Raw genomic sequence first — 13,144 nt, forward strand, 5'->3', positions numbered from 1 at the left:
ATTTGTTAGTCTCTAAGGTGCCACAAGTACTCCTTTTCTTTTTGAGAATACAGACTAACACGGCTGCTACTCTGAAACCTATGACTGTGAGTGAATCATTGTGACTCAGGGCCTGACTCTGTGAAAGGGTAGCAGCTGCCTTCCTAAGGCACTCTGAGATCTGCAGCTGGGCTATAGCAAAGCATCCCTTATTGAAGTCAGGGCCACATGGTTAATTTTGCCCCCAGCAGGGTTGAGTTAGTTGATTTAAATCACTACTTTCCCCATCAGCCTACTAGAAATGCAGCCACCTTCTATAGATTCCCTCTTCCTTTGGGTTGGGTGCCTGAGTCTGAGACAAAAGCCTTCAGTGACTCCTCAGACAGGCTCTAGCCTGACCCACACTCGTCCCGTGGGGATTTCCTGACCTAGGCCTGCCGTGAGGCTAGAGAACACCAGCTGGAGCAATCGCAAACCAACTGCAGCAAGGCCCTGGGCCAGTTTGCAGGAGACGAGTGAACTGGCTGGGGTCTGCTCTAAGCCACAGCTGTAAATGAATGAGTACAGGACTTCAAGTTACCCCAGCTTCACACCCGGGGAAGAGCAATGACCCACTTCCCACACAGCCACTGCTAGGCAGCGCCAAGTGGGGCCCAGCTGGAGCCGAGAGGGGTTCCTTTTGCTGTTGCAGGCGGGCAGGGGCTACACAGCGTGTGGCCTGTGCACCCCTGGCAGATACAACCCACACTCTGAGGCAGAAATTCCCTCCCAGGCAGGGCCGTGTAAAACGTCTCAGTGCGCTCCCACTGCCGCGCACACTTGCTCTTCTCCTCAGTGGGCTTTGCCTCGCTGCTTTCGGCACCCACCCCGCTGAGCTGCGGCGGAGCCTGGTCTCAGCAAACAGCTTTAATCCAAGGGCCTGCACCACTGTCTAGGGACCGGCCTGCTTAGTTCTTGCGCAACTCCCATTCTAGCTACTAGTTCTTACAGACAAACCCAGGCTGGTTTTGCCCTAAGAATCAAGGGCTGCCGCGATTCCTTCCTGCCTGCATACAGAGGACGTTCCTTGGCAGTGGGGAAAGGATAGAAAAGCCTGACAAGCAACAGCCCATTCTCAAGTATCTAAGATGTCCAGGTGGGAGGATTAGCTCACCCTTGCTTAAACCAACACCACTCCAGCTCAACCTTAAGGCTGGCAGTGCAGGCAAAGTGAATAGTAAAAGGGGGAGCAGTTGCTCACCCATGAAACCTGATCACCCTGCTCTTCGCTCCCCAAGGGTTCTGCTCCATGAACACGAGGCTGTTATTGGCTATGCCCCTACCAGCGAATCCAACACTGTTGCCATCTCTGTGGCCCAGCATCCTCTCCCTTGTGGAGCGGCGTTTGCTGTCGAAGGGATTCTCCCCACACTTGCAGCTGTTAGGCTGCACAAGAGCTCGCCAGCAGCTCCTAGGGAGCTTAGCTGTGCCATGAACTATGTACAGAAAAATGCATCCGATGAAGTGAGCTGTAGCTCACGAAAGCTTATGCTCAAATAAATTTGTTAGTCTCTAAGGTGCCACAAGTCCTCCTGTTCTTTTTGCGAATACAGACTAACACGGCTGTTACTCTGAAACAGAAAAGAGCAAGCCTGGAACTCAACTGGGGTGGCTGCCACATCAGGGGGAGAAGAGGGATAGTGCAGGGTGTTTGAGAGCTGGAGGCTTTGAAGAGATCCCTGACAAAAGCAGGAAGAGGCTGGTTGATTTAAGAAGAAATGTCGCCATGCAGCCAAACCCTTGGTTTCAACCATGTTTTTACCACCTATAGCAGTGCAGGCTGACTGAGATTTTTCAAAGCTGCTTAAGGGAAAAGGGGCTCAGATACCAGGTGATGGGCAGCTGTGTAGAGTCAGAAGAGATGTGGATGCTTGGTCTGTTTGTAGAGCACAATAGGGTCCTCCTCCGTGACCAGGGCTCCTCCCCTGCAACAAATAAATGCTTCTTTCCCATGGCATCACAATGGGAACTGGGTCTGAACTGTGCCAGGGAGGCTTTTCACTACAGCTGACCCTTGAGCCGGGTTGGGCATTGCCATGGTCACAAGAGGAGCATCAGGACTTTCAGCCGTAGGTTCTCCGAGCTCCTTGGCATCCCTGTGAGTGCTTTAACGAGATGCTGCACAGTCCCTTCTTCCCCAGGCTCCCCCCCTTCAGGAACAGACAGAAGGAGAAAAGAAGGGGGGAGGAGGCAGAAAACACACCACAAAGTGCCAGAGACTTGCCACCAGCTGATTTTTTCCCTTTATTTTTTTTTAGTTTATTAATAGAATACAGAATGGAGGCACTTACACAATCAGCAAACTGAAGGAACAGGAGAGCAGTGGACTGGGGTTTGTAATCAACACGAGATATGAGAGAGGTTTCAGAGCCCACTTCACACGTGAGAACATCAGGGAGAGCCAGCAGGAGGCAAAACAGAGGCAATTAGATTTTGTAAAAAACAGACAAGCAAAAGGGACCTCAGGAACCCCCGTGCAGGCACCGATTGGAGCAGGCTAAGGACTGCATTGCACGACTCAGCCTAGAGCAAAGCAGCTGCTGCTAGTGCAAGGAAATTGCTCTGCAGTCAATCAGAGCTTTGTACAGTGTTGAAGACAAGCAGCAGGCCAGGCTGCCCCATGCTGGAGCCTAGCTTTAATGGCCAGCAACTTGTTTTTGGTTTGCAAGTTTGCTTCGTGAAGCCAGCAACATGGCTGCCCAGGCCAGCTGTCAGCTTGCACTCTACCACCATGCCCTGTCTCCATACAAGCGTTAACGCTTTTGGTTACCAGCGCTTGCCCTAAGGTTCAATTGCCAATGCAAGAAAGGGGTTAGGGTCCCCTCCCACCACGCAGGAAAGAGGCCACGATGAAGACAAGCTTTTTGAAACAAAGGTTATTTAAGGCAAGCTGGTTCGTGGATCTTTTCCATAGTTCTCTGGCTAGAGGAGGTTGTTGGGCGAAGTATCAGCCCTACAGGTTCTCGGAGAGCAGAGGGTTGGGCTTGAATTGGATTAAAAAAAAAAAGCCACCCCAAACACCTCAAGATTTTACAATTAATATAGTCTTTAAAAATATATATATTTATATATACACACACCCAGCTTCTGCTTCCAGCCCTGGGGCGGAGTGCTTTGTGAAGGCAGCTGAGAAGGCACCACTCAAAGGAAGGGGAGGTGCATGAAGAGGCACAGAACAGATACGACGCCAAAGCAAGGTTCCAGTTGCTAAACACAACCCCTCAGCTACCTCCCCAGTGAGGAGTCACATGCCCACAGGGCAGTAGAGCCTCTCACTCCTGGGCAAGATATACGTCCATAGCACTGTGGGCACCACAACCTCCCTTCCCTCATCTGGCAGGCGTCGCATGTTCTCCACCTGAGGTTTTAGACACTGGGCCTGTTGCAACCAGTGCCACCCACCAGCAGGAGGAAACACACAGCTGGTCTTTCACGGACATGGAGCTCCTGGGAAAGTTTTCACATTTCCTTTGCTCCTAGAAAGGCTTCAGACAGGCCTTTGTCCACATTGCCTATTATGAATGAAAGGACACAGCCTGCACTAGCCCTCAAACCTCCTCGCAGCTGTCCAAGCCCTGGCTTTTGGTTACTAGACACTCCGCTGCTCCAGCTGGCCTAGGACCCTTACCAAGCTGAGAACAGGAGCAAAGCAAGCAGCTGCTGACAGAAGTTGCTGCTTACAGAGGACCCACTATTTTGGCGTTCTGCAGGTCTCCCTTATGCTTGTTCCATTGCCCATTTGGGACTGAACCTGGTTTGGTACTTTGCTCATCACAGTGTTGTGTTCAGCCCAGGGCCCTTCGGCTAAGTGTTTCTTTCATAGAACACAATCAAAGTTTGTCGCTTACTAACTGACCATACGCCCCCACTGGGGGGCTGGGCACAGGGGCAGATATTGCATGAGGAATACCTGAGGTTCACAATCAACCAAGCACCTCCTGACAAAGGGCTAACCTGAAGAGTCTGCTCCTGTTTGCAGTGAATTAGATTTAATTAGCAAATCGCTATCTGCAGTCCCATTATTTCTCATATATAAATCTTCCTCCACGCTATAGAACTGAAATATAGCCTATGATCAGATTAGCAATCAAGTTTAGGGAAGGGCCTCAGGGATGAAATCATTAAGTGTTTTATACAGAATATATTAACAATACAAAAAATTCTGGCTGGCTGAGGGGGGATGGAAGAGGAGCCAGAGTCACAGAAATCTGATCAGCCTGAATAACAGGAGTTTAAGGAGATTCTGCACAGTAAGAAATAGGACAGTGTTTCAACTCCCTTTCAGAACTCCCGTCTCTACTTCCTACATTCAGACGATCCCAACGCAAGAACCCAGCTGGGGTTCATGGTGTGTGTTACTCAACAAAGTGCAAAATTCAACCCCAAAAATAGAATCCTCTGCTTTTTATTATACAGTGGGGGGTGGGGGGGCACACTGGGGCATTTGTTCAGAGGGATGCTGGTTCTCCTGAACCAGCCCCTCAGAGTATAATGCCAGTTACCCACTTCCTAGCTTGGAAAGAGCAGAGAGCTCTGGGTAGAAGGGAGAGCTATCAGGACAAGGAACCCAGCGACTATCCTTAACAGATGCCATTGGTATTTACAAGGAAGGAGCCTGCTGCGCCTGTCCCAGAGAAGGAGTCCACCAGGCTAACAGGAATTGGCCTTGGCTAGAACCACTCTGCAGAGCTGATCACAGTCGTAAGGTTTTTTTAAACAAGAGATTAGACATGGGGGGATTTCCCCTCTTCCTCCCTGCCCCAGACAGCAGGTGTGGGGCAGCCGCACCAGGCACACAGGAGTCACTAGCAGCCCCCTGGGGGGCTAGTCTAGCAAGGAGGGCTCAGCCGGTCGGATAATGGTCGGCCGGTTCGGCGCCGCAGGGGGTCTTCTGCTGCAGAGAGAATGGGAACAGACAGGTGAGAGCAGTCGGGAAGGGGCAGAGCAGGAGTCACCGCCAAGGGGTGGCTAGCATCCTGGGTGCTGTGCGGACAGAGGGCTAGCGACGGCCACACCCTGACAGGTTCCCCCGCCTGCCCTGGAGCCAGAGGGCTCCTGTGCCTGGAGTGGGTTACTGAGAAGGGTTGGGTGCAGTGCTGCAGGCCACTGCCCTCTCCCAGCGCCACCCTGCCAGGGCACAGGCTTGGCTGACGTCAGAGCCCGCTGCATGATGCCTCGATGGCCTTTGGGACGCTGAGCTGGCTCCACTATCCAGATGGGACCCTGGCATATGCTGCCCGGTGCTACCCCAGGGCACTGGTCCAGAGGCTGTCAAGGGAGGGGGTGGCAAGGGGTCAGACAAGGGCACAAGCAACCACATCTGATCAGCATGAAATGGCATCAGGGCAGCTCTCACCCCCTGCTGGGTCAGAGGCAGACCTGACACCCAGCCCTTGGGAGCCGTCTCCGGAACGGGCACGTGAGGGCCACTCAGGGGGTTGGCTCACTCAGGCTCTGGCTCAAGGGGGAGCAAGTCACCTGCAGTGGCCTCAGGGCACAGTGCCTGCTGGGAGGGGAGCCATTTCTAACCCTGTCCCTTGGGGTTTGTCTGGAGACGAGGCGGGTGCAAGGGTCATTCCTGTATTACACTGAAATACTGTCTGTCCCATGGGAATCCAACCTCAGACACATGCAGCACATCCATTCTAGGAGGCGCCACACACACCCCCACTCCCCCCGAGGGCAGAATTTAGTCCCTTATTACCCGCAATCAAAGCGGAAATAGCTCAGACCTGGCCTGAGCTGCAAGGCTGGGATCCCAGCTCTGGGGATTGATACAAGCTCAGCACCTCCCACAAGCCACATGACCCCAGTATGGCTCCAGCTCTGGTAACGGGAGAGCCCTGCTACCACCATCCGCACTGGCACATCTCACGCCATCCAAGGCGAACTGGAGCCCCAAGCCCGAGCCAATCGCTGGAGAAGGAGGAAGAGCAGCGACCTAGCGGGTCCAGGGATCTCTTACCTGGGCACGCCCGGGGGAATGCCAGGCGGAATACGTGCCGGCCGCGATGGAATCTGAGGAGGGGCTGAGAAGGGATCATTATTAGCAGCAAATACGTTCTGAGGTCCAGGACGCGAGGGTATGGGGGGAGCCACGAAGGAAGAGAGACTCCCTGCAGGGGCAGGGATCAAAGGGGGCCCTGGAGTTGGGCCCCTCACAGCTGGGGGCCTGCCCGGCGGCAGCACGGTGGAGGTAGGTCTGCGCTGGGGCGTCGGGCTGCAGGGGAAAGGAAGTTCAGCAGAATGAGCGTCTCCATCCCTAGTGATGTAGTTAGGTCCTTATCTGTCCCTCCTCCCCACGATTGTTTCTAGCACCCCTGGGCAGGAGGGTTCTCCCCCCCGAGGCACAGGGCAGCCAAGTCACTGGCCCAAGGTTGTCTCGGGGAGTCTGTGGAAAAGCCAGGAACAGAGCCCAGGTCTCCAGCTTGCCAGGGCTTTACCCACTAGGCCATCCATCCTCAACCCCATTCCCACCACAAATAGCCCCTTGCCCCTCCCCCTTCCAGTGCCATCATCCTCACTTAGAGGCAGCGTGGCAAGGGTCTCCCATGCCACCTGCTCCCCAGTTAGCTGTACCTGCTCCCACTCTGCAGCCATGCGTCATCTACAGGTGGCGGGACCGGAGTGGAGACTGTACTGGTGCTGATGTCCCCGATGATGTGCAAGGCTTCCTTCAGAGCATGGTACATCCGCAGCATGTCGTCCCTCCTCTGCGCCTGGTCGGCCGACTCCTCCATCAGGCTGTTCTGGTCTGCGGACGAGTACAGGTAGGCCAGCAGCTCTGAGTGGATGAAATCCTTGGTCTGCAGAGATGGGAGCAAGGGAACCAACATGCAGGCGGCAGTTAAGCTCAAGTACAGTCGAGTGGGTAGAGCAGGGAAAGCCAGGAGTCAGGTCTCCTGGTGTTATTCTAGGCCACTGTCACTGGGTTGCTGTAACAGTCTGGGACAAAGCCAGGAATCAGAGTCTGGCCTGACACGCTTTACCCCTTGATTTCGGTAAGACAGGGAGTTAAGGACCAAACGGTCATTAAAATACATGTCTCAGCATAGGAGTATCTGGTGCAACTGATCTGACCCCTGGTGCTGAAAGGAGTCGTGTCCACAGTGACGAGCCCAGAGGCTCCCCCCCCCCAACAAACAGGCCATGGTGAGGACAGCGCCTCTCTGTGCCCAGTGATGCGGATCAGCAGCCCCAGCCGGCCCAACCCACTCACATTGTTTATCATGAGGTGCATTATGGTCTTTGGCATGAGGTCTCGGATGGACTTGTTGATGATTCCCACGTAGGAGTCGACGAGGTTGCGGATGGTCTCCACCTGGCGCTCCAGTTGCGGGTCCATGGAGAAGGTGTTCTCTTGGGTCCCGTCCTCATTCTCCACCTGCCCGGGGAAAGTGGGTCAGTCACTCGGGGATTCTGCAGACGCCCAGCTTGGAGCTGTGGACAGTGTCCCCCTTAAGAACTGGTGAGCGCATCACATGCATCGATAGCACCTGTGCCAATTTCACGGACCTTCCTAGTTCATCATCTAGTATTTAGTATCAGAGGGGTGGCCGTGTTAGTCTGTATCCACAAAAACGAAGAGTCCAGTGGCACCTCAAAGACTAACAGATTTATTTGGCCATAAGCTTTCGTGGGTAAAAAACCCACTTCTTCAGATGCATGGAGTGAAAATTACAGATGTATATTTATAGATACAGACATCAATATACACTAAGTATATAGATGCCTGTATCTGTAATTTTCACTCCATGCATCTGAAGTGGGTTTTTTACCCACAAAATCTTACGCCCAAATAAATCTGTTAGTCTTTGAGGTGCCACCGGACTCCTTGTTGTTTTCACCTAGTATTTGTACTGCAGTAGCATCCTGAGGGCCCCATTGGGCTAGGTGCTCTACATACCCACCCCCACCCAGAGAGCTCAGTTTGGTGGGTGACTAGCAAGTTCAGGATCCCAGCTTGACACTATAACAGGCCGATTTTCAGAGAGAGGGAGTTCACCACTTTGCAAAAGTCAGGCCCTGTTAAGGGGGTCTTAAATGAGGCACCCCAAAAAACCCACACGTCGCTTTTGATAATCTTGGCCTTCATCCTCCTCTCTCCAGAGCAGAGGCTGCAGTCACAGCAATGAACTGCCAACGAGAGGAAAAGGAGGTACGTCTGCCATTGGCGAGGAGACATGGTGGTATGGGAGAGGCTGTGTAGGCGCATGGACTGGGACTCAGGAGACCTAGGTTCTAAACCCAGTTCTGCCACTGACCTACTGGGTGAACCTGGGCAAATCACTTGACCTCTGTGTCCCCACCCGCTCTGTCTGGAAGTTCTTTGGAGCCTGGCGCTTTCACAGCATTTAAGGCCAGAAGGGACCATTCGATCACCTGGCCCAGCTTCCGGAATAGCACAGGCCAGAGAACTTCCCCCGTTACTCCAGTCACTTGTGTTTCGCTAAAGCATCGTCCAGGCTGGGTCTGCAGACATCACGAGGGGGAGAGTTCACCTCCCCTGGGAGCCTGCTCCAAGGTTAATCACTCTTCCTATGCCTCTGAACTGGCCTAATCTCCGCTAGGGCCTCTAGGTATTACCGTCATATGCCCAATACTGGACAAGCCAGAGTTGGGAACCTATGCCATAAGTCCATTTTTGACACTCCTGTACTTGCTACTGCTGGCAGCCCCCACACTGGCCCTCACAGCTGGCACCCCCAACAGACCCCAGCCAGTTCCAGATCATCATCAAGGCAAAGGGAATGTTTACTTGGTCTTTCTCTGGATAAACACCAGCCCGGAGGAAGGAGGCTTTCCAGCTGTCCACATCTTCCTGGGAGTCACAGGCCAGCTCGATCTGACGGAGATCTTTATACACATTCCTAGGCACGAAGAAACAGCAGGGATATAAATCAGAGGAAGGGAATTCCACAATCATGGCCTAGCTGGCCATCTCGACTGTTGGCCTAGACCAGGCAGCCCAAGGCCACCGACAGAATCCACCATCCCAGCGGGCACATGCAGGATCTCTTTCCTACAAGGCAGGTCTAGACAAGACATGGTGCTAATGCAAGGCCCCAGACTGGGAAGTCTGAAATCCCTTCAGAAAGCCTGTGTAAATATTGGCAGCTTCTCCTTCCTCCTAGGATAATCCTCATTAGATCACAGCTGCTCCCACCTCCAACAGTAAACACCCAAGTCCATCGCCCCCAACAGGCTAAGCCCCACACTCTGCCCGCCGGGAGCGCTCCCCCTGGCTAAGCCCGGCACGCCACCCACCTCAAGATGAGCGCCCATGCCCCAAACAGAATCAGAGTCTAATTAACCAGTATGGCAAGTGATCCGAGCGTTGCCAAGCTCAGAAGGGCTAGGGCAGCCTTTTCCAGAGTGTGGGGCACTCGCTCAAAAAACTAACTGGGAGAGGTGTGGGCTCTCCAAAGCGGCTGCTTTAATTGGAGGGGGAGGGAAAGTTTCTCATCATCATGGTTACAAAGGAAGCCTCCAAAGCACAATCAATGCAGCAATAATGCTGCAAGTTCGAGAGAGCCTGAGATTGCTGGAGTGGTACGAGTTGTCCCATTCACCAGTGACGAGTTAACTGTGTTGATCTTTGGAGCACCAAGAGCACATAACAAAGGGGCCGTCAGACATGAATCTCCTCGGCCATCTCTACGTACAATCTACACCGGGTGCCCAGCTGTTTGGGACAAGGTCTCCCCTTGTGGTGGGTCTAAAGGGTAGGCAGCATAACTGCTTTTGTTTCCCAGACAGGTTCAGCTGTCAGGAGTCTGGGAAATACTGTCAAAGACGCCTCAAGGTCTGTCCAGGGGTGTCTGTCTCCACACCCCCTACCTTTGCTCAGTGTTGAAGATGGCAAAGACGTGTTTGTTTGACATGAAGCCCTTCTCCACATCCCGGATTTTCAGATTATCCAAGGGCAACATGTATTTCTTCTCCTTTTCCTGGAAGGGGGAAAGGGCAGGAATGAACAGGAGCTGGGACCCATGCAGTGTTTCCTCCCAGCGCTAATTACTCTCCGACACCCCCACAAGCACTGCAGTGGGGGGGACGGGGAGAGGAATCCATCCCATGGCACATAGTGAAGAGAGTGGGGTTGATTCCCTCCACCTCACAGCAAGCCTCGTTGGAGGCACAGACTCATTTCAGCTGAGCTACTAGGTGTGTTCACAGGAACTGCCAGACTGGCTCAGTCCAGGGGCCCCATCTCATTGAGTATCTGGACTCTGACAGAGGCCAGTACTAGCTGCTTTCAGAACCACCACTGTACAGGAGACGGTAATGGGAGAACCTGCCTCCAGGGAAAGTTCCAACCTAACCTCAAATAGTTTGGAAACTTTGATGCTTCATATCCACCGAAGTGCAGCGACACTCAGCTCTGCAAGGCAGTGCTCTCTAGATCCAGGCTGACAATCCCCAGCCCTAGCATCGGAGTCTAAATTATTAACCATAGACTAGAAATGTCATGCAGATACTTCTCCACATGGTCCTAAGGGCACTGGGCTTAGTTCATTTCAACATAAATATTACCTTTCTCCAAGGAGGTGCTAGAAGAGAGACCACATTTGTTGGGAGGGGGATCCCGTCCCCTACAGGCCCCATGGGTAGTACTGGGACTTTATGCCAGCTGCAACACAGCTGTAAACCCATTTTGTGTTGCAACAGCCGTATGATGGATGGGCAGCCTAATGGAACGTGAGTGAGTGCCCTCCGAGGGGCTTATGAACGCAGTCCATGTGTCTTTCCCCCTCCCCTTCCTGGAGAGGGGGGAGAAGCGGTTTTAGGAATCTGGCACAAAGGACACCGCTTATTTAACAGGCTACGGGCCAGTGAAGTGAGGGGCCACCCAACTGAGTCACACAAGCCGTCTTGCTGCCGAAACGCCACATCTGGAATTGTTTATAACTCCAACTGCCCTGTGTCTCCAGATGCTGCGCGCACACAGCCCCAAAAGTGACGTTCTCCTTTGTAGAGAGGCCATGAACCTAAACCCTCCCCCCACAGCCACCCCCCACCCCTCCGTATGATTTCCTGAAAAACCCACAACTTTTTTCCAGACTGGATTCGGTTGCAGACTTTGCCACGTCAGACGAGACAAAGTGGATCCTTTTCACCGAACAGCTTCTCTTATAAAAACCCGGGAGGGAGAAAAAGGAAAGAAAAAAAAAAAAAACAACCCACAAAAAACATGGATGCCATGGGAGGTTTGAAACCAATTCCAGCCCAGCCTGCCCAGTGTTCAGACTACCTGTTCAGGAGGCTATAAAGGTGTACAGTAGTCTGCACATTGGTTAGATTGGGTTTGGTAAAGCGGCAGCCAGGAGCAGCTCAGCAGACCCAGGTAAGGCAGGCAACGTATGCAGCCGTTAGGGACTTCGCTTGCCCTTGTTTACCGTAAGCCTTGGAGCAAATGTTTATCGTTAACTGTTCTTATCAGCTAGAATTAACCAGGTGCATGAGTTCTTATGGCTGCATGGCTACTCCAGTCACAGATGGGTTAGTCGGATTGATGTTTAAACCCATGTTGCTTTATTATTCCATATTTAAAACGCTTTCCCTCGCATTTGCCTAGACCAGGTCTATCGGGTGCTATTTTTAAAAGTGCTTTTCCGGCAGCAGCTGGGTGTTTCTGGAAATTCTCTGCAAGCAGCAGCTCATTTCTAGTGGCATGGGGGGTAGGCAATTTGTGCCTGCTGAATACAGAGCCTCATTCATCTGCAGCCTGCTGGTTCTCATTACCCACAGCAGAGGGGCCAGACAAGTGCCCCCAGAGAGGCCTCCCCACAGGAAACGGGCCGCCAGGGATGGGGGTAGGGGAATAGGCTAGAATGAAATGTAGCAGTTCTACATGTTTCCTTCTCTTTTAGGAGGTAGATTTAAGTTTTTTTAATGTACATTTACAGCCTCTCTGCAAGGAGAGGTTAATTTTTGCAGCTTCCTTGGAAGAAAGGACAAGAACACAGAATGTTTGGGTCTTCCTCGAGTAAGGAGGCTGCCTCCTGGAGCTGATATTAAACTGTACAGTGAGATGGGGAAATAAAGTTCTGTTAACATCTCCTTTTCTGAGCAGCACGTTCACAGAAACCAGAGCCTCCCGCTCATGATCTCTCTTCTGCCCCCTGGTCCATCTCTCTCCACCCAGCCCTGCGCCAATGCCAAGCCACTGGAGCCTGGCTGCAAGACGGGTGACATGGGGAGGGAAAATATCCGTTTCAGACTGTGGGGGTGGAAGTGCTGGAAAATGTGAGTGTGGCGTCTCTGTTCCAGACACAGAGTGATGCTTAGAAGGGACGCTGCCTCCTCCTCTTCTTCCAGCCCCTGCAGTTGAGAGGAGCCCAGGCTAGGATACGACGGACCCTTCTGTTCGGAGCTCTGGCCCCATCTCCCTAGCCAAGAGGGCTTAGCCCAAAGAGGCACCAGCTTTCACCAAGATCTGCCACACTGACATAATACATTTTAAATTTCCAAGCAGAAAGCAGGGGTCTATGGGGACTGATTCAGTGAGCGTTAGAAAAGCCGCATGGCCTAGTGGCCAGAGTACTGGCTGGGGAGTCAGGACATCTGGGTTCTATTCCTAGCACTGCCACTGGTCTGCTGGGTGACTGTAGGCAAGTCACTTCCCTCCCTGTGCCTCAGTTTGCCCATCTGTACAATGGAGCCAGTGATCCTGACCTCTGAAAAGCACTAAGTAAGAGCCGGGTGTTGTTCAGTAACAATTCCTTGCGTCCAGTTGGCCGAGGGGCCTGCAGGAAGACAATATGGCAATTTTGCGCCCACAGAGCAGTGATGCAAATCCGTCTGATCTGACGGGCTACTGCATTCTGAACATCCCAGCTACCTGCCCACACCACACATGGCCACCTCCGCTTCCGAGCGCCACTATCCCTTCCTCCAGGGACCAGGAGAGACAACCAACAGCCTTGAGTTCAGGGGATCTGGCACGCTAGGGGCCACCTTTGTTGAGAGCACCCAACTAGGCAGTAGCCAGCTACTGCCAAGCCCAGATCACGTTTGTCTAAACCTGAAGGCACTCCCTGTCCACTCCAATAACCGCATGCGGGAGGCACTCGGTACCACCTCAGCACATGGTTACTAACCTAATAAGAACCTCCTGAGGGAC

The 13,144-nt window shown here is 52.9% G+C and overlaps 1 protein-coding gene across 17 annotated transcripts in view; it reads right to left on the bottom strand.

Annotated features, from left to right (window-relative positions):
- The window catches only part of DNM2 (dynamin 2), a 65,078-nt gene that overhangs the window by 2,842 nt on the left and 49,092 nt on the right, over positions 1-13,144 (bottom strand). For 7 of the 17 annotated variants that reach the window (XM_038379302.2, XM_038379303.2, XM_038379298.2 and 4 more), the window contains 6 exons: positions 9,859-9,968; positions 8,777-8,888; positions 7,238-7,402; positions 6,598-6,824; positions 5,984-6,238; positions 2,253-4,912 (listed from right to left, as the gene is read on the bottom strand). In XM_038379302.2, coding sequence (XP_038235230.1) covers positions 4,843-4,912; positions 5,984-6,238; positions 6,598-6,824; positions 7,238-7,402; positions 8,777-8,888; positions 9,859-9,968 — 939 coding nt within the window. In that variant the 3' untranslated portion in view covers positions 2,253-4,842. Of the gene's footprint in view, positions 1-2,252; positions 4,913-5,983; positions 6,239-6,597; positions 6,825-7,237; positions 7,403-8,776; positions 8,889-9,858; positions 9,969-13,144 lie in introns of those variants that run through there. The other 10 variants (XM_038379306.2, XM_038379301.2, XM_038379304.2 and 7 more) reach the window with 2 other exon arrangements.

This window comes from Dermochelys coriacea, chromosome 20 (genome assembly GCF_009764565.3).
Source record: "Dermochelys coriacea isolate rDerCor1 chromosome 20, rDerCor1.pri.v4, whole genome shotgun sequence".
NCBI classification, from domain to species: Eukaryota; Metazoa; Chordata; order Testudines; family Dermochelyidae; genus Dermochelys; species Dermochelys coriacea.